Source organism: Schistocerca nitens, chromosome 6 (genome assembly GCF_023898315.1).
Source record: "Schistocerca nitens isolate TAMUIC-IGC-003100 chromosome 6, iqSchNite1.1, whole genome shotgun sequence".
Lineage (NCBI taxonomy): Eukaryota > Metazoa > Arthropoda > Insecta > Orthoptera > Acrididae > Schistocerca > Schistocerca nitens.
Window position 1 is genome coordinate 361578683 of NC_064619.1, and position 27825 is coordinate 361606507.

A 27825-nucleotide genomic window follows, 5' to 3' on the forward strand; every position below is an offset into this window, starting at 1 on the left:
GTTACATAAGCCCACCCATCGCGGCAAGGTCACATCACACTGGATGGGAAAAATCGGCTTTTGATTGTCCCGAGGTCAAAAACTACATAAAAATCATCATTCACATCAGTTTGTAATTGTCCTGAGGCCAAAATTCGCTAAAAAAGCATGAATCACATTGGTTTTTAACTATCCTGAGGCCAAAAACCGCATAAAAAGCATGAATCACATCGGTTTTTAGTTGTCTTGAGGCCAAAAATCGCATAAAAAGCATCAATCAAAATCAAATCGTATTATTAATTTCCATATGACTGGTGTAAAACATGTTCAATATTCCTCCCACATCGAACATCGTAGCACCTACTGCATCGGCATCCCACTTCACGTCCAGCCAACACAAAAATGGTTCAAATGGCTCTGAGCACTATGGGACTCAACATCTTAGGTCATAAGTCCCCTAGAACTTAGAACTACTTAAACCTAACTAACCTAAGGACATCACACACACCCATGCCCGAGGCAGGATTCGAACCTGCGACCGTAGCAGTCCCGCGGTTCCGGACTGCAGCGCCAGAACCGCTAGACCACCGCGGCCGGCCCAGCCAACACAGGATACCTGTATCATGGGGCATATACTCACCAGGAAAACCTACGTTGTCTGTGTTATTAAAGCAAATAATTACCAGCAACCACAACACAACACAACACTACACCAGGTCTCCATCAAAGGCCGCCAGGGACCGCTACCCATTCATGGAGCCTGCAGAACAGCTTCACCAGACGTCGCAGCTAGCCCAGGAACTACTTTGATATGGCAGTCACATGATCGCAAATAGTTCCCAGAGATACATCCACCAACGGGATTTAAAAGGTGGCACACTGCTGGCAAAAGGCAGTTCGACGCACCACTTGGAAGGATACAGAGCTGCCGCCCCAGCAGTCATGGCCAGATACCTCTCCTAGATGGCCAATCTCTTGTGGACGGACTTGGTATAGTTGACAAACCTCTTGACATTGTAGAATTGTTTATTGTGTTCGCTCCCCATGAAGAGTTGGGTCTTTCTGTTATTATTATTGTTTGTTATTTGGTATTTCTGTTGATCCAAAGTTGGGATTGAGTAGGTTGTACTTTAGGAGATTGTATTAATGTTTAGTTTTGGTGATCGCAGTAAATTATTTTCGGACTTGTGTTTTCCGCATTTCTAATCTGCTAGTGCACATATTTCACTGGCCACTGTTGAAATCGAGAAAGAACATGTTCCACAACTGATCGAAGTGTTTCCGGGGTCATATTCAGAATGAGTTGCACAATGCATGCCTTCAATGCAGCTAAGTTTACAATCGGAACACTGAACACAATAGCTTTCAGATAGCCCCACAGCCAGAAGTCACACAGATTAAGATCAAGTGATGGGGACAGCCAGGCTGTAGGGAAATGGCAGCTGATAATTCTAGCATTTCTGAAATGGCACTTCAGTGGCTACTGAATTGGATTTGCAGTGTGCAGAGGTGTTCCATCTTGCATAAAAATGATCCCATCCACACATGCACTCTGTTGGAGAGCTGGAATGACATGGCTGTGCAAAAGACACTCATAGTACTTACCAGTGACAGTACAGGTAACAGGACTGGAAGCACCTGTCTCTTAGAAAAAATATGGCCCTATGATAAATGATGCCCTAAACCCACACCACACAGTGACCTTTTCAGGATGAAGTGGTACTGGTTGATTTGTGTGTGGACTTTTCATTGCCCATATTCAACAATTCCGTTTATTGACATATGCTGTCAGATAGAAATGGGCTTTGTCTGTCCACAAAATCTTCCACGGCAGATAATTGTCTGCTTCCATGCAAGCAAGAAATTCTAAAAGCAAAGATCTCTCTTGCTGTCAGGTCAACAGGAAGTCAACAGGAAGTAATATTGAATGGATAGCAAAGAGGGATATTTCATAGGATTTTACGCACCGTGATCATAGGTATGTCCAATGTTCGGGCAATTTTTCATGCATTACACATTTGCACACCACTACTCATCTCCTCCTGCACTTCTGTGGCCATTGTTTCCACTGACATCAAATCAATTCGTTTGCTCCCTCTACCAGGTTGCACACCAAAAGAACCTGTCTTTTTGAATATTTTCTCCAGACCTCGACAGTCATCCATTCAACACCTTTTTTAAACCCTTCAGTGTCTGGAACTTCTGCAGAGCGACATGTGCACAGTCATCACTTTTGTAATGTAGTTTTACAAGCAGAGCATGATCCTGCATTGAGACAGTCATGGTGAACTTTGTGGACGCGAAAGGAGGAAAAGCTGTGTACCCGGTGTGTTTATACCAACTTCTATGGGTCGTGCGCATGACAGGCATTTTCACTTACATATTATGACACATACAGAGCCTTCTATTGATCAATTTTGACACTATTTTTTCTCTTCTGCCATACATTTTCCCCCTTCTCCAATAATATTCATTGCAATTTGACATCATTCTGACTAGTGGTCTAATTTCTACATAATTTTGAAAGTTTAACTTAAATTACAACCACCCTGTGCATGCCATATATCTATGTTCCAGTGTAGTCTGGAAGAGGTAGAGAAATTTTAATGAAAATTGGTATTCTTATTGCTACTGCTACTGCTGTTGTGGTCATCAGTCCAAAGACTGGTTTGGTGCAGCCCTCCTTACTAGTGTGTCTTGTGGAAAACAGTTTATTTCTGGAAAACTACAGCCATTTCAATCTTCTAACTGTACTCAGATATTGGCCTCCCTTTATAGCTGTTACTACCTACAGTTACCACCATTATTAAATTAACAGTTCCCTATGCCTCCAACTGTGTCTTATCAACCTATCCCTTCCCTTGTCAGTTTGTGCAGTAAAGTGCTTTTCTCCCCTGTTTGATTCAGTAACTTTTCATTAGTTATGTCACATAGCCATCTAATCTTCATCATTCTTCTGCAGATTGTATCTAAAAAACTTTTGCACTCTTAGAGTCTCTGCTGTTTTTCATCCACATTTTGCTATAATTTAAAGCTACAATACAAACAAATGGTTTCATAAAAGACTTTTTTGCAATTAAATTGATATTCTACATAAATATATTTATCTTTTGCAGGAACTATTTCCTCAGTATTGTCAATCTAAATTTTGTATCATATTTGCTTCTGCTATCTTCAAATATATTGTTGCTCAAAGGTCTACTAAATTCAGCATCTCATTTCCTAATGTTATTCCCACAGACTTAACTAGATTGTACTTCATAACTCTTGTTTTACTTTTATTTGTGTTAATCATTTCAAAACACTGTCAATTCCTTTCTGCTGCTTTTCCAAGGCCTTTGCCATCTTTAACAGAATTGCAGAGTCACAGGCAAATCTTAAAATTTGTGATTTCTTCTCCTGATATTTAAGGGGAAATTTGGAAAGCTTGCTCAGTGTACAGACTGAATAACACGATGGATATGCTACAACTCTGTTTCATTCCCTTCTTTGCTATTGCATTCTATTTCTTCAATTCTTGGAACTGAAATTTGGCTTTTGCACAAGTAAAAATTTTTCTCCCTGTGTTTTATCCCTGATAAAAGTTTTGTATTTCACAACTCTGACTTATGAAATTCATGGTTGGGCAGTACTCACACTTATCAGCAACTGTTTTCTTCAGTATTGGGAATATCACATTCTTTTTTAGGTCTGAAGATATTTCACCCATGAATGACCCAATACCCCTTGGCTGGCTGCTGTGGCCTGCTAGAGACTGATGCCACAGTAACCATCATAGGTTTTGGAATTATTTAGTTCTTTCCTGAGGGAGGAGAGAGGGGTTGTTTGAGGAAGGTTTTAAAGGAAAGGCAGCTCACTGAGGCTCCAGGTTAAAAGGGACCCTCTCATTGTGGCAATAGGGGGACACAAAAGTAAAGCAGGAGATATCAGTGAGAGTTGGTGGTCAAAGTTGGTATCTTTTACCTTAGTCCTCACAACAGGTAGTTTTGTCTCATCCTGGGATCTGAATGATGTGCGTTTCATTTCTGACCTTACCAAACCTATCCCTCTTTTCTGCATGAGGGAGGAGTTCAGTTCTCAAAGTTAGGATAATATTTTGTGCTAAGAATTTCACCTGCTGGAGGTAAGTATTGGCCAGCCATTCAATCTTTTAATTTTATAATTTGCTCATGTGTATTTTCTCTTTTGATACTTTTGTGATGGCAGTCACAGAGTGCTTTAACAGTCATGGGGTGCTTTAACACATGCTCTCCATTGTTAGCCTTTTCTGTTAAGGCTACATAACTACCAATATCAGTTTCATTAAAATTCAAACTTTTATTCAGTTTGCAGTTTATAAAGTTGAACTTGTGGGTTTTGGTATGTAAATAACACAAGGTCCAAACAAAATTATTACTTCCGATTCTAGCCCAAACCAGGAGAGTTAATGGATATCTTAAACTAGGGTGTCCATTTCAGTTTTCTTAAAAAGACATAACAATATAGAACCTGGGACAATTAAGGGAGCAAATGGGACACAAACAGTATCAACAAAATTTAATGGAAATAAATGTTTACATCTGCACCATGCACTCAGATGATCCCAAAGGACTTTTTACAGTTATTCTCCTGCACTGTCATTGTACTTTTTACTTTTATGTATGGTACCAACAAGTGAATTTTCTTTTGACATTGTCTCTTAAAAGTGAACATGTGATGCCCAATTAAAACTTGTTTTGCCAGTGAGCAAGGTCTTCACTGTTTTAGCTTTCATTCATTCTGCTCTCTCTCTCTCTCTCTCTCTCTCTCTCTCATGCTCTTTCGCTTTTTCTTCTTCTTCTTCTTCTTCTCCCCTTCATCTGAGCACAAACTGTTCGCTAAGGAAACCCACATACATTTGACCCTTCTTCTTCCCCCCTTCATGTGAGCACAGACTGTTCACTAAGGAAATCCACATATACTTGACAGTTATAGCACTACTGGTGATAAAAGGAAACTCACATTTTAGATTGGTGTCAAAATACACTTTCATTTTGGCCTGATTGAAACACTGACTGCACAGATTTAAAATTGTCACATATCCACAACAGTGTCTTCAGACTGTTTACGACAACAGAAATGAAAGTTCTTATTACCTAAATCAACCATAAATACAACCCTATACAAACTGCTACTAACAATAGTGCAAAATATTAACAGTAAATAAACAAATATTGTAGATCAAATTGTACAAGTGACGCTTCGGGGCCTGTAAGCTTATGGAATGAGCTGCTAGCATAAAATACTTTACCCAAGCTGAATCACAAAAAAGCAGGACATTTTAGCATCACCAAAAAAAGCTTTTGTGATAATGGGACATTAAAGCAAGACACTGGAGTCTTCCCGATGAAACTTGTGGGACAGCGGAACATTTTAGAAAAATAGGGGACTATCCCAGGACAAATGGACACCATAACTTAGATGTAAAGTGCAATAACAAACACATGTAGATGATGTGCTGGATGCTGGATCAATGGCTTCCCGAGGACCATGTCATGAACTCAGTGTTACTGAAGTGAAGTTAACCGGAACTGGCTCCACTGTCAGAACTGCTCTCTTAGAGTCATGTTATCTTTTAAATACAAGTGGAGTGGATGAAAATGCGCCCCACTCACTTGTAGATATGAAACTGGCATATGAAAAATAGTGTGAGAGTTTTATTTTCACTGGTGGTGAACTTGGCACTGCCAGTCTTCTTCAAACAAGCCCACAAACATATTGTTATTTATGCTTTTGGTATATGCTGGATTATGCAACTTGATAGATCTGGCTGAACTGCAATAGGGCCTAAGCCCTAGGTTACAGCAGAGATATTTTACTTAATAATTTGTATGCTGTTCTTCTACTTGTAAAAATATAAATAACCTTGGCTTACAAAACTCTTATTTTGAACTTACAGGTCAACCAGCATGTATTCCTCAAGCAGTGAGCTTATTCTGTGCAAAACTGGTTTAGTTTTATGCTAGATATATTTGATTTTGAATTCTGATCAATAGAAGATTGCAATAAACAAGTAGTGGGGCAACTATGAGTAATCAATTTGTAGTGATAATTCGACAGTTAATTAAAAAATCTCATACCAAAATTTGTATGCAACAATCACTCAAGCTATTCATTCTGGTGGGTCCTATCGATGGAGAAGTAACCTATGCATTTTAGGATAGTGTGCTACTAGGAGCCTTACTGGAGTTATTTAATCTCCTTTCAGTGGCTCGAAAAAGTTACCTCTGGCCAGTTTGTTGTTCTTCAACAAATGTAGCCCTCCCTTGATCCTCTTATAGCAAGGTCCTTTGTCTCAAAAGGGAAGTGATAGAATGCTGTAGCACAGTTTGTCTCATGCAGGCATCATGGCAATTTTATCTGAGTTCTCAATACCAAAATGTCATAGTACGCATCAGAATGACACTTGCAGTTGGAAAAGGAAATTCAAAATTTTGTGGACTTTTAATCTGCTGTGTAAATAGATTCGACAATTAGAAGAACATTTATGGATTTAAAGGAGGTGAGGAGTTTCATAGCTCATTTGTATCTGATTCTGTTCTAATCCCATTAAGATCACATATAACTTTGCATCGTTAACTGAAAATTTATAATACCTAAAATGTAATAAAATATTCATTCAGAAACATAGTGAGTTGTTCCTATATCTCAGCAATTCTACAGCTAATTAGGTCCTCTTCAGTGACCAGGACAGTGACTTAATCCACCCTCATTTGAGCATTATGTCTCTGTGTCTCAGTTTGTGAGAACCCAATATGGCCTCATAGCTTGGGGTTGATTTGTAAAGATGTACTCCAGTGCTAGATGAGATTCCAGTTACTGTTGGTGATAAATAAAAGCCTGGCACAGCAAGGAGAGCTGTACTGGTTTACATATGGTGTCTCACCAGCCTGAGCATGTCTAGAACCGATTCCTGTCTAGGTCTGATCTTAAATGCAGCTATTGTCAGTCTGATCCCTTCATTGTGAATAAAGAAAATAATTTTTGAGTATGAAGTATTTGCTTTTCCATAAACCATGTGCCTATAATTGAGCCAGAATTACACAAAAGACTTGTACAAAGTGTGCAAATGTCAACTTCCCTTGAGATATGGCTAAGGAACTTTAGAAAATTAGTGTGTCTTTTGCCCTGTGGGTTTTCGATTTCCTATGCACAGTGATCATGTTAGCCTGTGAACTGATGAAGTCCCTACAATTTTAAAAAAAAAATCTGAATCCCGAAATTTTGCCTAATCCCCAATCACTTGATAGTGATTAAACCTCTTATTGCCCTAATAATAATTCTTAGAATAATAATTATTCAAATGAATGTTCTGGATTGAATACAGTATGACAGTTTTATTAATGGGGCAGTTTTTTGTCATGTTATTAGTGTTCTCAGTGTATTATACAACAAGTGCTGAAAATTGAATTCTTGTTTAATAATAAAGTGTAATAGTAGTTAATACTACTATAATCGTTATTAGGGTTGATATGTTATTTTCTATAACTGATCATATTACAATTCATTGTGATAGAAATCCAAGGAAGGGAGGTAATCTCCCAACTATGTCAGGTTAAGTGAATGCCAAAGAGAAACCAATCTAATGGTAAAAATGATGACAGACATGACTGATACAGTACTTGGAAAGATATTTACACTTGAAGGACTGAATGAATGTAAGACATTCTCCGTGAAACTTCTGTTTGTGGAGTTTTGATAGGATGTTATGCCTCCAAATAATATTGCATGCTTTTTCTATGTCAAAGAAAACATCAACCAGGTGTTTCATGGGTAAACAGGATGGCTGTGTGACAAGATCAACAGATGATACAATATCTCCAGTATTTTGTGCAGTTGGTAATTATAATTTCTTGGGTACGCATCAGATTTTAAAGGGGCATGAGAAATGTAAAAAATTCTCTTTGTGGCTGGTTTTGATTAAAAAGAATAGTCACATTCCTCTCAGCAGCTATAAAGTGTTGCAGTTTGATGTACTGAAGCTAATCACTAACATGAATAATGTCCAGATCTTAGACAGATCAAGCTGCAGATTCCATGAGGACCTGACCTGTCTAATATGCAGTATGACTACACATATTATGTGTTCGGAATGCAAAAACACAACAATATTCATTCACATTAAAAGGAACACAAAAGGCAGGGCAGAACATCAAAAATATTTATGTGCAATACTAAGGAAAACAGTGAGGAGTATACAAGTACAGCTACTCTACAGGGTGTCCCAGCTATCTTGTCCACCCAAAATATCTCTGGAACAATAACAGCTATTGGAAAACGGCTTTCACCGGTATCAATGTAGGGCTGGGGCCCATGAATGTACATATTTGGAAACATTCTAAAACGAAAGCATATGTGTTTTTTAACACAAACTTATGTTTTTTTTAAATGGACCACCTATATTTTTTCTTCAGCAATCCATAGCATGACAAAGCACATACACAATGGCGTTGATTGCATCGCAATATTCCCATTATATCCCGAGATATTGAGACGCAAAGTTGATGCTTGAAACACTCGACATGTGCTGCTAGCGCACGTCCTGAGGCTCAGGCGTGAACCCCTTGCTGCAGGATGGCTGCAGACCGTATTATTCATTTCGGACCTCTTGATAAGTATGGAAGTGTGATTACGCATGTCAATCACATTGCGATTACGGGCAGCATGGGGTTCATGCCTGAGCCTTAGGACGTGCGCTATCAGCGCGTGTCGGGTGTTTCAAGTGTCAACTTCGCGTCTTAATATCTCGGGATGTAATGGGAATATTGCGATGCAATCAACGCCATTGTGTATGTGCTTTGTCATGCTATGAATTGCTGAAGAAAAAAATATAGGAGGTCCATTTAAAAAAAAACATAAGTTTGTGTTAAAAAACACATATGCTTTCGTTTTAGAATGTTTCCAAATATGTACATTCATGGGCCCCAGCCCTACATTGACACCGGTGAAAGTCGTTTTGCAATAGCTGTTATTGTTCCAGAGATATTTTGGGTGGACAAGATAGCTGGGACACCCTGTATATGAATACTTGCTATGTAGACATATACTTATTAAGTGTAGCTGCTAAAAACCCCAATGGCGTTCACCATTGCCGAATAAGTAATGGAATACGCTGGGTAACAGCAGCTGAATGGTTAAACTTCTGTTTACTTACATGTTTTTCTTGTCATGTGAACTGTATTTCACTGAATATTATGATGTAAGTCTTACGAACTAGTCTATTTAAGGTGCTTTTCATTCCATTGACTGTTGTGATGTTAACAGACATATTTCTCCAATTTATGTAGCTACTCAGTTAACCTGTATTACTATCTGAAGAGTTTTCTTTAGTCAGTGATTCTCTTGCACCTTTTGAATCATTGCTAAATATCTAGTATTATTTAAATGTCTTGCCAACTGTTACACTGCTGATAATGGGTATTTTTAGTATACAGGGGACCTTTGTAACATATCATAACTAGTACAAGAGTAGCAATATCAGGTTTAAATAAGCTATGTCACATTGTAGAAGTAGTTCGGGAAAAAATCTTAAAAATGTTTGTAATTTTTTGCAGAAGACTTATTTTCCTAATTTTGTTACTTTAAATGGAAAATTTATGTATCCACATAGATAAAATATGTCTCATCCACTTGAAAGGGATTTTGAGTTGAGCAGACTTCAATCTGTTAGTAGGATACTAGTGAAATTCAGTCTACAAAAGAGATTGCTTACAAATCACTCGTGAGACCCATCCTAGAATACTGCTCAAGTGTGTGAGACCTGTAGCAAATAGGACTAAAGGGGTTATTTAACATACACCGAGAAGGATAGCATGGATGGTCTCAGGTTTATCCCATATATATTGTTCCCATAGGGATCATGAGGACAAGAATAGATTAAACATTAACTGCATAGAGTCATTTAAACAGTCTTTCTTCCCATGTTCCATATGTGAATGGAATGGGAAAAAGTGAGGTGTATCCTCTGCTATGTACTTCACAGTGGTTCACAGAGTATTGACATAGATGTAGACGAGAATTTGTGATTGTGGACAGTCTATTGTGCCGGGGAAAAGAAGAATGTGATGCTGTTGGAAAATATAGTAAAAAAAAAATAGAAGGTGAAAAAGATTTGAACTCAGAATGTATTCTCAAGACAGGCTGGGAGAAAGCTGAGACATTGCCTCCTGTGCAGCAATTTGATGTTATTCCTGACTTGACCTGTTTCAGCAGAATTAAGTGGCAACATAAGACACCTTGTTATAGGGACAGAGGAAGGAGACCAAGAATTTGATTTCCTGAGCAAGTGGGGGCCAAAGTTTCATAAATTGGCGCACTCATACAGACATAAATCCACAGAAAGTGAAGAAGAAGGTCAACAAGAAGTGTAAGTACATATGAAGACAATACATCTTGCTAACTGGAATGCTGTAATAGGTTTATGTTTCAATTGGTGACACCAATGACTGTTATGCTGTTCTGGCTTAATAATGTGCAGGGCCTATCAATTGCTGACCCAAATAATGAGCAGAACTTTATTACTGCCACTGTACTGCCACTTCATTTATATGTATCCCCAACTATATCCTCATCAACATCTATTCTCCATTCGTAAGATACATTTATAAATACTTACACAACCATTGACACTCACCTGGTAGCCTTCTATGGTTACTTGGTCACGGGCTTATTAGAAGAATTCTCCCAAGTCAACCAGAACCTTAAACCACTTCATTTGATTTAAATAAACAGATGATGCCTTTTGATCTACACCCAGAGGCAGGACACTTTACCCTCATTCCTTTGCAACTTCATGACATTTTCTTTGTTTCATATGTCTTCTTCTGTTCAGTAAGGCACATTTAATGTCATTAACTGTTATCTCACTGGTGGATCCAAAAGAATTTCTATCCATTTTAAGACAACTAACCACTGATAATACCTTCACTTTGATAGCTTCCACTGATTCCACATGAAAAATCTGCCTTGCAGTCTTGCTACTCATTCTCAGCAAATTTGCAGTAATGAGCTATTTGCCACACTTTACGTTTTAGGTCTTACCAAGCACTCCACTGTAAGATGCTACTCTAAAAACCTAATACATAAATAGACATGTCCTACCCTCCTATACTTTGAATGTACTTACCACACACCCCAGCCAGCAACAAAGGTGCACTCACCTCATTACAACTTACAGAACTGAATCACACAGTAAAATTCCCTTAAATGATTCCTACCACTCTGAAGCAGATATCCCACTTTCTCCACAACCTACCTTCTTATTCCCAGTGTCTGAGGCATGGGACATTTCTGTGTGATAGATCCCGTGTCACTAGTGGAAGTAACCAGGTAGTATAACAACTTCACTACTAGATGTTTACCTCTATGAATATGACTGTTCATGCTATCTTTATACTAAAGAAATTTCAGATGTCCAAATACTAAATGAATCTTATGAATACGATAAGTTTCTTGCAAATATGTTATCATAAAAGAGTGTCACTTGATCTGAGAAAGGTGACAACTTGCGCAGCAAATGAACTACTGAAGTCTGATATAAGTTGGGGTCCTTTACCAAGGTGGTAAAGTTCTGACACAAGCAGCAAACATTTGTGTCTTTCATCTCACTGAAGGACTAGAAAGATGGTAGGGACTGGGCTGCCAGAATTAAATACTGCTTCAGTTGTTGTGGTAGCTGAAAAAAATTGTCATTAATGTTACTCAGTTTGCTGCATACACTGTAAGCAATGCTGCAGTAGAATCCACAGAATAGTTTTTGATACATTGGTAACCAAAACAAGGGAGATACAAGTGAGATTGCCAAACCCAAAAGACCTAAATAGTGCATGAAGTTCATATCAGTGACACAAACTCTCAAATGGGATCCAAGTGTGATCCAGTTCCAGTTGCAGTGAGAGTCCAGATACTGAACTCATGCATGTATTGAAGGCCAGCATACTGTCCATTGCAAACTAAATCTAATAGCTCCAGGTCATATATGTACACAGTGCTGCAAGACTGGCTCTGTACAGATCCCTCAATGCCGACACTGAAGGCATGACTTTAATAGCAGATAGGTATGTTTAACTTCAGGAGTGCCAACACCATTGTAGTTTCAACTTTGAAACTAATTAAACATGTGCCCGACCAGGACTCGAACCTGGGACCTTGCCTTTGATGGGCAAGTGGTCTAACAATTGAGCTGTTTCAGCATGACTCACGACCTGTCCCCACAGCATTATGTTAGCCAGTACCTCATCTCCTACCTTCAAAACTTCATAGAAGTTCTCCTGCATACCTTGTGGGATAAACACTACTCGAAGAAAGGATATTACGGAGACATGGCATAGCCACAGCCTGTGGGCTGTTTCCAGAATGAATTTTCACTTGGCAGCAGCATGTACGCTGATGTGGAACTTACTGGTTGATTAAAACTGTGTGCTGTGCTAGGACTTGAACCTAGGACCTTTGCCTTTCACAGCAAAGTGCTCTACTAACTGAGTTGTCCAACCAGGACTCACAACCTTCCCTCACAGCTTTACTTCCACTGTTGCCTCATTCTTGTCTCTCATTGGAATACAAAAATTTAAAAGTGGACAAAAAGTTTCCTTTTCAAGATACATTAGATCTTTGTTGGCCCAGGTAATCATGAAATACACATATGGTACATTCTGATACATCATAAGTCAGTGTGTAACAAAATGTAATACTACAGAATTTAAATTTACATTAATTACACTATTTTACATTAAATGTGCATTAAATTATAGTGTACAGAATATATATTGTACAAGTGGAAAGAGAATACATTGTAAAAGCAGAAAGAGCATATACTGTACAGTTAAATTGATATTTGTATTACATTATCGTCTACATGGTAGATCATTATGGTACTTAAAGATACTAACACTTATATAATACATCACTAAAAGAACTCTTGCAGGCTATAGAAGCAGTGATGAATCAGATATGCCTTAGCAGCTGACCTGAACTTTGTCAAGTCATTTATTTACTTAATTTCTGGGGGAAGCTTATGCCAAATAACTTTACCGTAATGTGGAGTTTCTTTCTTATTTAAGTTGGTGTTCACTGGCACTGTATGAAAGTTTCCTTTTTGCCTTTGTTATGGGAGTGAACACTTTCATTTTCTGGCAAGAGAATGGGATTTTCCAGTAAACATTTTTCACAAAAACAGGAATATCATACACATCGATCCATGGAAGTGGGAGGATTTCCAGCTTTTTAAAGAGTGGTCTACAGGTTTTTCTCAATTTTATACCTTCCATTATTCTTGTAATACTTTCTTGTAGACTAACAGCTTTTAGCTGAGAGAAGAGTTACCCCAGAAAATAATTTTATAGTTCAGTTTTGAGTATATAGGGGGTGTCCCAGAAATGTTGTGACAAACTTCTAGAGAAGGTGGTGCGCATCATAAGGTTTGAGAATTGCACTGCAAGCCATGGCCAAAAATATCAGCTGTAAGCAATAGCAGAGGTCAAAGATTAGAAAGGAAACAAGAGACTGATTAATTTGAAACATTTATTGGATATAATGAATACAGCCCTAATGTTACAACAGATTCTTGCAATTTTCACCATCCAAGACCATGCATGCCTGACACTGATGGAGCATTGACAGCCTGGACATGCTTGAACAAACCAGGAGTTCCTTTGACTGGAGCGGCTGTGCAGACTATTCTCATGATGAGATCCATTTCAGACTCCACAGGATCATGATATGTGATAGATTTCATGGCTCCCCACAGAAAGAGACCGAGGCTTGATAAATCTGGTGAGCATGGGGGCCAGGGAACCAGTCCAATATACCAATTGTACAGCCAGTCCAAAATCAGCAGGTTGGAACCAATATGCTGTGCCTCACATTTTCTGTAAAATTTCAAGCAAGTCAAGAAGTACCTGCTCCAGAGAGGTCTGATAATTCATGGTATTCAAGTGGGATGATGAAAGTTATGGTCTGACTATGCAGCTGCCAACCATACCTGCTCACACATTAACTGTGGAACGATGTTGTGCCGCACACAATGGGGTTTTTCTGATGCCCAGAAATGCTTATTGTGGTGATAGAAAACACCATCGCTAGTGAATGTGGCCTCATCAGTGAACATCACATAAGATGGGAAATGCACATGTTGGCCACTTTGATGCAGAAACCACTGGTGCAAAACACACCCTTAGGAGATGAAAGGCTTTTAAAGATTTGGCATTCAAAGCACGTTGGGAACTGCTTCGAGTCATTCTTAAGTCCAATGCAATGACACATATGCTGGTACTTGGATTAGTCTGCACACCACCCAACACGCTTTCTTCCATAATGACCAAATGCACCAATCATGGCCTGCCCTCAGTAGCCCAGCAACTTCTTAATGACCCATATTCACACAAATTTTGATGCAGATGTGGAAACGAAGTGTGGTACAGTTATTGTTTCTCTGGGAAGTGTTCTTGATAAATGTATCCAGTGGCTCATCCATTGCACTCAGCTGCTCCACACACATTAAGTGAAAGTTTGCAACCTCACAGTTCGTATACCATTCCACGTACCTTGTGTACTGGCTGGCACTCAAATGAGGAAATCCTCATGTTCCCCTCCAGTACTCTTGTGTGCAGCACCACCTAGTGGTGTACAATGACATTTGCAGCCATAGGTTGCTATGCAGTTCTCAATCCTTTTGACGTGCCCCACTTCCCTTAGAAGTTTGTCGCTACATTTCTGGGACACACTGTGTAGACAAAGTATAAAGTTTTCAGACAATCTTGTTGCAGCATCCTTTGAATATCCTCATTAAGTAGCATGCAGTGCTTAATTTATCATACACTTTTTCAATATGTGCCTCCCTTTTATGATTATTTTGTAGCCTAAAACACAAGACTTTGCATTCTCTACACTCCGAAGTTCTTTATCAGATATCTGAATCTGAACAGTCTGCTCAGTGTTCTTCACATTGTAGAAATTTAGTGCCACTGTCTTACTTGGATGTATTACCACCATTTAGTGACTGAACCTTTTTGTTGGCTGAAGGTTCATCCTATTTGCACTGTTTCTATTCATTTAGTTAAGCTCAGTGTGCTGTGCATAGTGGTTGCTGAAACCTGAGTTGACATTTCTAGTTGTGTTGCTTACCAATACCATATCAATAGTGGTGTTGGATAGACTTGTGACTCTGGTGGGGGTATTTATAGTTGGGAGCAAGTTGTGTGTTGCAAATATCCAAAAGATCTTACTAATCTTTTGAAACTTTATTGAAGTCACTGTTAAAACCTCCACATACCATAACTATTTCGTTCAGGTTGCTGATATCGTCAAGACTACCTTAAAATTGTTAAGGGGACGCTGTATGTCCTTTGCCGCCAATGTAAAATTAATGAATTTTGTGACCCATTACCTTGGAAACATTTTAAGACACCAACTTACAATTTTCCATAATTATTGATTGAACCTTTGTAGATACACTGAACTAGAATTATTACTAAAATTGTATTATGGGGCATGTTATCTTTTCTTTTTCAAACACTCTATTTTTTGACAGAATTTTGTATATAAATGAACATAAAAACAGAACAACTCTGGATATTTTATTTATCCTAGTTCCATATGTTGAATCTCACACTCTGGCATGCTGTGAAAATTTCATGTCTCTACCATCAATACCTTTTTAGAAAACGGGTCATTTATTGCAAAAAATGTAGTCCAGAGATACTGAGGTTTAAAACTTTTTTATTAGAAACTCTTATACAGACTTACATTTCTGCATCTTTTATGCACTACAATTGCCCTGGCCCATAGTCTGTGCCTTCTTCAGTGTCACAACAACCCTCCTCCTTTTCTTTCTCACTTCTTTTGTCATTTTCTGAGCAGCTAGCTCTGCTTCACATACACGAAGCTCATCCAGTTCCCACAGTCCTTTAGCTGTGTTCTGTGCAAATCTTACCCCTAAGTTCTCCAGAACCTTAAGTCTTTCGTAGTTCCCACCATTAAAAGGTATTACAGCATCAGACACTGCTAACTTTAGAGTCATAAGGCCAACAAATACATTTTTAGGCACACGGCACCACACAACATTACTCAAGGCCTCATTCACATTCTGGGTTGGATTGGGTTGTTTGGGGGAGGAGACCAAACAGCGAGGTCATTGTTCTCATTGGATTAGGGAAGAATGGGGAAGGAAGTCGGCCGTGCCCTTCTTCTTGTCAGTGTTTTCCATACATTCCTTTCCTAACTGATTCTGCTGATAACCTTCTCATTCTTTACCTTATCAGTCAATCAAATTTTCAATATTCTTCTGATGCACCATACCCCAAATGCTTCTATTCTCTTCGTGTCTCACTGTCATAAATGCTGTGTTCCAACTGTATGTTTTCAGAAATTTCTTCCTCAAATTAGGATCTATGTTTGACACCAGTATAGACTTTTCTTGGCCAGGAGTAACTCTTAAATACCAAATCTAGTCTGGTTTTTATGTCTTCCTTGCCCCATCCGTCATGGGTTATTTTGCTGCCTAGGTTGCAGAATCCCTTAACTCCATCTGCTTCATGATCACCAATTACGATGTTAAGTTTCTCACTGTTCTCATTTCTGCTACTTCTCATAACTTTTGTCATTCTTCTGTTTACTCTCAATCCATACTCTGTACTTATTAGTCTGTTCATTCCATTCAACAGGTCCTGTAATTCTTCTTCTCTCTCTATGAGGATAGCAATGTCACCAGTGGATCTTATCACTGATATCCTTTCACCTTGAATTTTAATCCCACTCTGGAACCTTTCTTTTATTTAAAGACTACATCCCTGTCTTATACACTTTTTAATCCAAGCACATTGTTCATGGTCTTCCTCTCTTATTGTTCCCTCATGATTCTTGTACATATTGTATATTACCCACCTTTCCATATAGCTTACCCCTATTTTTCTCAGGACTTTGAACACCTTGCACCATTTTATATTGTTGAACACTTTTGACAGGTCTACAAATCCTATGTCTTGAGTTTTCTTCAGTCTTGCTCCCATTATCAACCACAATGTTAAAACTGACTGTCTGGTATCTTTACCTTTCCTAAAATCATACTGATCATCATCTAAGAGATCCTCAGTTTCCTTTTCCATTCTTCTTCACACACTTGTTGACCCATGCTATCTTGGGAATTGTGTGGATGATGTTTTTCCAAAGTTGATGGTATATATTGGAATTTGCACAGCTGAATAAGTATTAAGGAGAAAAAACGGACATTTTTCTAATAACTATATTTGCACATTCAAGAACAAAAAAAATTTACAGCGAACACAACTGGATAATTAGCGCACACAAAGAGTGTTAGACGGTGCCAAAGAGGTCTATTTTACACAGTGCACTTTGCGCCGACACACACGAAATATATTGTTCACACAATTCCAACACCCCTCCTTGAACTTATATTTTGTGTGTTGCTTCCACAAGATAAACCAAATAGTCCCACAATCTTCTCAAACTTCTCCCTTTCCAAGGGTTTGGTCAGAAGGTCAGCTAACATGTCTTCTGTGCGCAGATAGTCCACGGCAATGTTCTGTCGCTCTATGTGGTCCCGAATGAAATGGTGCCGTATATCAATATGCTTTGTCCTAGCAATAGTAACATCATTTTTAGCTAGGCTTATGGCTCCCTTATTGTCACAGAAGATGGTTGCAGGTTCCTCAATTAAATTGGGTTCTATTTTACTTATTAATGTTCATAGCCATAATGCTTCCTGTGTGGTGTAAGATAGTGCCATATACTCGGCCTCTGCGGTGCTCAATGCAACAGTTTTTTGTTTTTGACAGGACCATGATGTGAGGCCCCCCATTAATTTAAAACAGCAGCCAGTGGTGGAGTATCTGTCTCCCAATTCACTCCCCCAGTCCGCATCGCTATATCCCTCTAGTTTTGCGTTACCATCTCTATGGTATTTTAACTCATAGTTTGAGGTTCCTCTTAGGTATCAGAATATCCTCTTTACAGCTTTCCAGTGCTTTTCCTTTGGGTCTCTGCAATATCTGCTCACTGCCTTGGTGGCAAAAGCAATGTCGGGTCGTGACGTTTGAGACAAATATAACAGACTCCCTACTGCTTCTAAATAAGGAACATTCTTGTCACATTTCACATCAGTCTCATTTACACTTAACTTCACTCCTACTTCCATTGGAGTACTTATGGGTTTGCAATCACTCATGCCAAATTTCTTTAATATATTTTCCATGTATGATGATTGACTTATGCTCAATTCTTGTCTTTCTTCATCCTTAGTAATCTGCATACCTAAATAACGTTTGACTTCTCCCAAATCATGCACCTTAAACTTGGTTTGCAGCTGTTTCTTGAAAATTCTCATTTGGCCTTCACTTTCAGTCAGGATAAAGAAATCGTCCACCCATATTGCCATTATTATTATTTCTTCTTCTCTCCCTTTATAGTACATGCTGGGATCTGCCTTGGATTGCTTCATATTCATATTTATTAGAGTTTCATGTAGACATCGATTCCAGCAACGTCCACTTTGTTTAAGTCCATAAATACTTTTTCTCAAACGCCAAATCTTTTTACTTTCTGATCTGGTTTTTATGGCTTCCCTTGGTGGAATGACATATATGTCCTCCTCCAAATTCCCATTGAAATATGCCGTTTTAACATCCATATGATGAATTATTAAATTTCATTTTACTGCCAAGGCTAAAAGATATCTCAATGATGCATACTTGACTACAGGTGAAAAAGGTTCTTCGTAATCTACCCCTTGTTTTTGTGAATATCCTTTTACCAAAAGTCTTGCTTTGTATTTTGGTGATAAGCTTTCAGGGTTCTTCAAATTGAATACCTATCTTGCCTGCAGTGGTTTCTTATCTCCTGGCATATCTACCCATTCAAAGGTCTCGTTCTGATATAAAGATTCTAATTCTCTCTTCATCGCTTCTTTCCATTCTTGAGAGTTTGGGCCACTCATTGCTTCTTCTGCTGTTCTCGGCTCATCATTAAAAGACTGTGCTGTATACATCTCAAAATCCGGATATTCCTTTGGTTTTGGCACACGAGAAGAACGCCTTACATTGTTTTCTTCATTTTTTCATCCTCTAAGTCATTGTCATCATAAATTGTATCCATTTGTCCTTGGCTGTCGTCTTCCTCTTCTTCACTTTCTATTTCCTCACACAAGGTTTCACCTTCTGAACTAGGTGCAGTTGACTTAGTGGTTTTGCTCTCTTTTGAGTCCTTTCTATTTTCAAAGAATATTACATCTCTACTTGTGACAATCTTTTTAGTCAATGGATCCATTAATCGGCAGCCCTTTGAATTTTCACAATAGCCTACAAAAATATACTTTTTAGCTTTCGGATCCCATTTTCCTCTTAGCTGTTTTGGAATATGTGCCATTGCATCACAACCAAAAACCCTTATATTGCTTAGATCAGGTTTCTTTCCTATCCATATCTCATAAGGGGTTCTATTCTTTATAATGCTTTTGTAGGTCCTTCTCTCTGGGCTATCAGTAACATACCTCTTTTGCAGAGTGTCTGATCTTGGGCTTACTTTTTCTTTGCACTGAGACGCAATATGTCCCATCTTCTGACATTTATAGCACCTCTCCGGTTTCTGCTTTTTGTTTTTTGAGTAGAGAGCAGACGCACCTTCCTTCTCCAATGTACAACAGCTTGGAGCACTCTTTACGTCCTGCACGATTTTCACCTTAACACTGTCACCTGTGATTGGTATACCCGAGCTTTCAAGTCCCATAATCATAGGTGCATCCTTTCGGGCAGTCCTGCCAACAGCAATGTTCCTATCCATTCGTCAGCGATCTCGAATCTGATGTTTCTCAGTCGGTTCGGCATGGTTATTATTTTGTTAACATATTCGTCTACACTCTTACATTTGTCCAGACGAGTGGTAATTAACTCGCATAATAATCCTACTTTTCCCGTAAGACCACCATCCTCGAATGCAGTTCGTAAATTGTCCCAGACTTCTTTCGCTGTAGCAGCTTTTTTCACGTGAACATAATTCACCGAATCAATCAGTAATATCAATTTTGATGTTGCTTTCCTATCTTTATTTGAATAATTCTGATCTGTGGATTTCATTGTCCCATCTACCACGTCCCATAGGTCATCTAAACGTAAATACGCTTCTACTGCAAACTTCCAGGTTGCATAGTTTTCGCGACCTATAAGTCTTTCAATCTGTGGAATTTATGCTGCACTCATTCTTAACAGTAACTTGCTTTTTATTTCCGTAAAGAACACTGAAAAATAATGCCGAAAAAAAATTGCGATCATCTTGTAAGGCTAACTCGCACTTCATGTAAATTGGAACTTTTCCAATACTTTCTCCCTACTATTTTATTGATATACTTATTCCAAATGCAGCCTGGGCCCATAACCTATTGGAATTTGTGCAGCTGAATAAGTATTAAGGGAAAAAAAAGGACATTTTACTAATAATTATATTTGCACATTCAAGAACAAAAAAAAAAAAAAAATGTACAGTGAACACAACAGAATAATTAGTGCACACAAAGAGTGTTAGACAGTGCCAAAGAGGTCTATTTTACACAGTGCACTTTGCGCTGACACACACGAAATATATTGTCCACACAATTCCAACAGTATATCACCAGTTCCACACATTCTACAAACCAATGTGAACAGTCGCTTTGTTGCCCCCTGCCCCAGTGATTTTATAAGTTGTGGTGAAATATTATCTATCCCTTCTGTCATATTTAATGTTATGTCTTCCGAAGCTCTTCTAAATTCAGATTCTAATACTATATCCCCTATCTCTTCCCTATCAACTCCAGTTTCTTCTTCACTCTATCAGATAAGTCCTTCCCCTTACAGAGGTCCTCAATGTACTCTTTCCACCTGTCTGCCCTCTCCCCTGCATTTAACAATTGAATTCCCACTGCTCTGTTAATGTTACTACCCTTAGTTTTAATGTCACTGAAGTTTGTTTTAATTTTTCTGTGTGGTGAGCGAGTCCTTCCCGTAATAATTTCTTTTTTGATTTCTTCACATTTTTCATGTAGCCATATCGCCTTATCTTCCCTGCACTTCCTGTTTATTTCATTCATGTGATCTGTATTTCTGTATGCCTGAATTTCTCTGAACATTTTTGTACTTCCTTTTTTATTGGTCAACTGAGGTATTTCTTGTGTTACCCATGGTTTCCTTGTACTTACATTTTTCTCTCCAACTTCTTTCACTGCCCTTTTTATACATTTCCATTCTTCTCCAAATGAACTGCCTACTGAGCTATTTATTATCTCAGTGTCTATAGCCTCAGAGAAATTGAACAGCATCTCTTCATTTCTTAGTACTTCTGTGTTCCACTTCTTTGTGCATTTATTCTGGTTGACTGGTCCCTTAAGCTTCAGACTACTTAGTAACATGCTACAAAACATACGAGTGTAATGAACATTAAAAATATTTTTTTTGGATCATATTTTTTAAAGATATTTTACAGATCTTCTTTCCATTGGTTCACGGTTCCGCTATCAACACTTACACTTTCACTACACAGTGTTACGGCGAGTTTTAAATCAATCGGTCTGACCATTTGAAGCTGGGATGTTGGGCATCCTCATTTTTTGCAGCAAACTGAAGCACCTTTTCTGCCAGTATATTGCCATCAAGTCGAAGTCCACTCTGCAACAAGTTTATCCAAAAGAATCATATGCTGATGGCCTAATGTATGTATGCTTGTTTGCCAATGAACCAGATTGTCTCACATTGGCTTCAATTTTAGGCTGGTTTCTCACAATCACTTTCAGGATCAAAGGCGAAGTCCAAGTTCCTACACTAACTGAACTCCTCATCTAACATGCGAATCTACATGTTGTAAAATTGAAATTTTTTTTCTTCCACAGAAGTACATTTCCCATCTTTTCTGATCATTTCATTCGTAGGCACTGCTGCAAGCTAGTACAGAATGTGACTTTTACACTAGTGTTTGTCTGCTTATAATTACTGGTACAGTACTGTTTTTTCATGATCATTATTAGAATTGCAGCTCCCTTGTTGCATTCAAACGAACATTCACTATATGGAAAAGGTAGAATATAAATTATACTGACTACTTTTGGTGAAGTTTAATCTAGTGGCACATTTTATTTCAGAATTCCTGATTAAATGTGCAGTAATCATTTTTATTTTTTAATGACAAGAGGACTTTCTGCCTAGACCTTTTCATAACTTTTTGTGGCAAGTTGGCATGATTTGAAACATCTCCTGTTGACTGCCTTCTTTCTTCTGTTGTGACAACTGAAATTATCTGATGGGAAAGACTCCAGTAGCTGCCTTCATTCTGCTCATCGGATTGTGTTACAACAGCTTTAATTTAAGCCGTCTCTATAATGGGCTTTCACAAATTATTGTTACTTCTGTGTGAAACATGCTAATCCATATTAGCTGTGCAGTCTGACGTTGGTAGGACCTGATGTCAGATGTAAACAGTCCTCCTCAAGATGCTGTGCAATATGATGAGAATTTCTGCCCTCTTTTTCACCCAGGACATTCCTGAGCTGAGTGACGTCCTTTTCAGCAACAAGCTGCAGAGTTCGTGGCTGTTATTATCTGTTTATGAAGACAGCTAACTTAAGTATTTTAACCAATATATTACAACATGGATATCTTTTTAATGTGGTTTCAAAAAAGTCTTTTGTTTCCATATTTTATTTACACCATTGGACATGATTGGAACAAAGAAGGAAGCACACATTTGTGTGTTTTAGCACTCACCACTGCCTTCATGATAATCTCAAGGGCATTTGCACATGGGTTTCTCTCTTAGTTCCATCCTGTCCAATGGTCTAAATAAAACACGGAAGCAAAAGTCTTTCATGAAATCTTATTAAAAAGATATTTGTGTTCTAATGTGAAATTTGTTATTGATAATCATTATAAAATTATGGTAAATAAAACTTGTAACACAACATGGGTTAAAATATTAAAGTTGAGAGTCTTCTTAAACAGAGAAAAATAAGCATGAAATCTACAGCTTGTTCTTGACAAGGAGGTCACTCAGTTCAGGGTTCTCCTGGGTGAGAAATAGGGTGGAAACTGTTGTCATGTTACAGAGCATCTTGAGGAGGTATGTTTACATCTGACGTCAGGTGGTGCCACCCTAATACTGCATGTCTAGTGTGGATTAGCATATTTTATGAGGAAGTAACAATGATTTGTGGATGCTCATTATAGAGGCAGCTGTTTTTAAAAGCAATGTTTATTTGTACAAATGACTTTATAATTAAATTAAAGCTGTTGTAATACAATTCAATGAGCAGAAGGAAGGGTGCTAGTAAAGTCACTATTGTCAGATCGCAATTACCATTAGGGCAGTGATTCATCACAATTTCCCACCATCTCAAACACTGCAAACCTTTAATGCAGGTGGCCAGGATACCCTACATACTGTCAATGAAAATCTTTCTTACTACGCTAAACCAGTGCTGACTTTGAACAGGAATACAATGCACTTTTTCGAGCAGTCTGTATGAATTAGAGTTAAAGGTTGTGATAATGCCAGAGAAAACTTAAAATGTGGGATATGGTGTATCACAGAATCATTAATGATGGGAAAGCATCATTGTATTGAGATAATAGGACTTCTGTTGGAACTGACAAAAATAGGAATTGGGAAAACATAAGAAGTGGGAATGTGAAAACAAAGTTTTACTGTAATACTCTCTCCTTCCATCTTCCAGAAGAAACACTATACACATTCTTCAAATGGGTATTATGGCAAGAAATCCATAAAAACCTGGTATCACTTCAAAGAAAACACCTTGAAGACAGAAGTGGGATGGAATGACCGCTGATGACTGCTACTGTAGAAAATGAGTTTTGAGTCAAAACTGTGACTGAGTAGGATGCCTGCTGCAGCTATTATCATACTAAGGGCACTGCTGGGAATGAATCAGCAGATGTTCGTAAGATCCTGCATGAGAAGCTTTGAGTTAACAAGTTTTACAGAGATTCCATGTTACACCTTATAACTTGTTGAATTCTGCCTGCAAATCATAAAATAATTTAGAATCTGGATGTTGAAAAGGAATACCAGTATTTTATGTAATAAAGTTCTGATTATAATGAAACTGAGTGGTGAGTGTGTCTCTGGTTGTAACCAGAAATGGACTACCTGTCAAGAATAGAAGCAGTGCAGTGAGTGGAGAAAATAATTACAGTATTACCACATTCTTTGTGGGAAATGGTAAAACCAAATCTGTTTTGCATAAGATCTGTCTGCCATGAGATAATGAGTGATGAATAGACATAATGGTTCATTGAACATGAGATCATGAAGTGCTATAAAAATAATACGTTCTGATGAGATAACCTATTTTTAAAAGTAACTGTAGTTGCATTTGCTTTTATTGTCTTTTTACAGTATCACAAATATCTCATCTCCTTTTAAGTTAGCATACAAACAGAAAATATTAAACAAGGTTGGTAAGTTTATTGATATACATATTCATCAAAACTTAATCTGGAAAAAACTGTATAATAGATCTGTTAAAATATGTAGGTACAGCTTCTGTTTCCATAAGAATAATTGCCAACTTTGGAGACAGAAGTCATTAAGGTACATCTTTTGCATATTTTCATTCACTGATGATGTCTTATGGGATAATATTCTAGGGTAACTTCTCACTTATGCAAAAGGTGTTCAGTGCAAAAAAGAAAGTGAGGTCCACACACATAAATCTTGCAGGTATCTCTTTAAGCATCTCGGAGTAGTAATTACACCCTCACAGTATATTTATTCACTTACGAAATTTGTTATCAGCAACCCATTTGCATTTGAGAGTAACAGAAATTTTCACAAGTACAACACTAGAAGGGAAAGTGATGTGCATTATCCTTTAATGAATATAACTTTGGAACAGAAAGGAGTGAAATACGCTGCTATAAAACTCTTGGATGATCTGTGCATTGAAAGAAAGTGTCTGACAGATATCAGAAGTGTTTTGAAAAGTGCATTGAAGTTTTTTTTTTTCTTAAAAACTCCTTCTGTATCATAGAGTCACTTTTGAATAGAAATAATTTCTTGTTTTTATGGAAAAAGCCTATGCTCTGTTGAAATGTTTCACATCATAAAGTGTACAGAGAATATGATCTATGGAACAAATAACTAACTAACACAAATTCATTATTTTATTGCAGGTTTGTGGACTGTCAACAAAAATCGCTGAGTAATATTTCATACAACTCCTGACAGGCTATTGCAGTTCTGTAGAATTTTCTGATATCTTTACAAAAACACCACAGTGCCTTATCCATAACAAACTTACAAAAGTGAATGTGTGAGTTAATTTAATTGACTTTACCTTATGTTAACATGTACAATTTTGATCTGAAATGTCTTGCAACAATACCGAATTCACTGTTCCAACACAATTACTAAAAAAGAGTTCTCTCAAAACATTTATTAACATTAAGTTTAATGTGTCATTTGTGTACACTGTTTTTTGCACAAGCTGGATATCACTGCTATTGAAGAAATTTTTACACATGCATCAATGAAAACAAGATATGTTACATTAGTTGGTAAATGAGCTAATTGGAATATTAAAACAGTGACATTTCAGAATACAATATGTGAAGATATTTATTTGAGCTTTTCTCTAAAAATAATTCACACAAACTTTAAAGACTGATGTATTTATGTACTAATTTTTAAAATATAACCAAATAAAACCTGATTGTGAAAATGAACTTAACATAGTTATTTCTGTATGTTTACAAGATGTCAGGACACTATTTTAGAAGTATTTAATTTGTAAGGAAAAAAAGAGTCTAGTTTTAAAGGTGTGATATATTTCAACTTAATTTTTACCCAGAGACCATTTAGTTCCAAGTATGTGTTCTAGTTCTCCAAGCTATGGCTTCAAATAGTTACATTTATACGCCTTTATTGTGTTGGAACAATTTTAAAATGGCAGAAATTCCGAGTTTTAGTCATGTATGTTACATCTGTGATAGATTAATAGAACAGTTACTGTAGTGATGAAAAGGGTTGTGATGTTTTAACCATTTGACTGCTGTTGATGAGTTAACTCATCACCTCTGCAGCTCCCCAGGTGATGTTGACAAATTAAGCAGGGTCTTTGGATTTTATTTCAATGGTATACTCTGGCCTCCTTGTTGACTGATGAACACTAATAATGAGTACAGATATGCCATCCCACAGTTCTAGTTGTTGTGTTGAGATTCTTTGTCTGCTTTGATCTAATTCTTCTGCATTCAACTTTGCTTTATGTTTTATTGCTTATCAGGATTTGGCATCATTGTTTTTCCTCATCTGTTCTAGAAGGAAAATGACAAGGCATCATGGTTGTACTGAGGAAAAGTTCATGGAGATACTTGGGAATAATGATGGGGATGAGTTACTCAATACTGTCATAAGTGACGAGTCCTCTATAGATTCTGAAAACTACAGTTCTGAGCCAAGAGTGTCAGCAGATTAACACTACACTCTTCTGTTTCAGCAATAGATATAACTAGTCAGTTACCCATGGCTTCACCTGTGAATGTGTATGGCACATACATTGTTCACATCTCCTCATCCTGCCCCTCTCTCTGTCCATCTCCTCATCGCTCTCTCTTTCCATTTCCTTCTTCTCTGACCTCTCTGTCTATCTGTTTCTCCTATCTCCTTCCATCTTCTCCTCCCACTCTCTCTGTCCATTTACTCTTCCACCTCACTCTATTCATTCCTCATCCCCCCTCACTTTATCCTTTCCTCCTCCCACTCTCCCTGTCCATCTCCACTAGCTCTGTCCATCTCCTCCCCCCCCCCATCTCATTCCATCCTCTGCTGCCCCCTCTCACTATCCATCTCATTCTCCCCCTTCTCTGTGTCCATATCTGTTTCCATATTCTCCTCCTCCTGTCTCTGTTTTTCTCTCCCCCCCCCCCTTCCTCTCCACCTCCTTCATCCCCTTTCTCTCTGCCCATCCCCTCCTCCCCTTCTCCCTCTAATTTTCCTCCTCCTGCTCACTCTATCCATCTTCTCCTTCCCTGTCTCTCTGCCTGCCTCCTCCTCCGTATACCCCTGTCCATTTCTTGCAAACCCCCTCACTTTCCATCTCCTCCTCCCTCTTTCTCTCTGTCCTTCTCTCCCTACCCCACCTCTTTGTCCATTTCATCCTCACACCTCTACCTGTCCATTTTGCTCTCTCCTCTCTGTCTGTCCATCTCTTTCCCCACTCTTTCTCAGTGCACCTCATCTTCCCCTTCTCTGTGCTCGGCTGTGCCCATCCACATGTACAGCCTGTGAAATGAATTCCAGTAGTTCCTGCACAACATATGTCATGTAGGTCAGCATAGATGTCAGGGGTTACTGGTACTCCTAACCTCTATCCCCATCCATATGGGAGTTAGAACCAGCCGATCCTTCTCATCCCCTCCAGTAAGTCTGCCCTGACTCGGGGTTCTGGGTGACTTTTCTGAGCTCTCCCCATTTCCTAAGCCTCAGCAGCCTTTTTCCTTCACCACTCTTCTCTCGTCAACACTTCTGCTGTCTTCAGAAGCTGGCAGATTTAAATACCTTTATATGTGTGGATTTTAAAACCCACATCCTTTCATCTTTCCCTCTCCTTCCCTCTTTCCTGACAAAGCAACCGGGGGTTGCGAAAGCTCGAAATTTTGTGTGTGTGTTTGTGTGTTTTTTATTGTGCCTATCTACCAGCGCTTTCCCTTTTGGTAAGTCATGGAATCTCTGTTTTGAATCATAAATGAGTTTGAATTGGACAAAGGACTGTATAGATGGTACAGAAAAATGTAAAAAATATTAAAGTTCAGGGTGACAATACAAACTAACATTAAGGTA

At 38.2% G+C, this 27825-nt stretch overlaps 1 protein-coding gene across 1 annotated transcript in view; it reads left to right on the top strand.

Annotated features, from left to right (window-relative positions):
* LOC126263361 (neural-cadherin-like) overlaps positions 1-25373 on the top strand; it is a 454211-nt gene extending 428838 nt beyond the window's left edge. The window contains exons 24-25 of the mRNA XM_049960451.1: positions 10243-10363; positions 25158-25373. Coding sequence (XP_049816408.1) covers positions 10243-10363; positions 25158-25209 — 173 coding nt within the window. The 3' untranslated portion in view covers positions 25210-25373. The remainder of the gene's footprint in view (positions 1-10242; positions 10364-25157) is intronic.
* The last annotated feature ends 2452 nt before the right edge of the window (positions 25374-27825 follow it).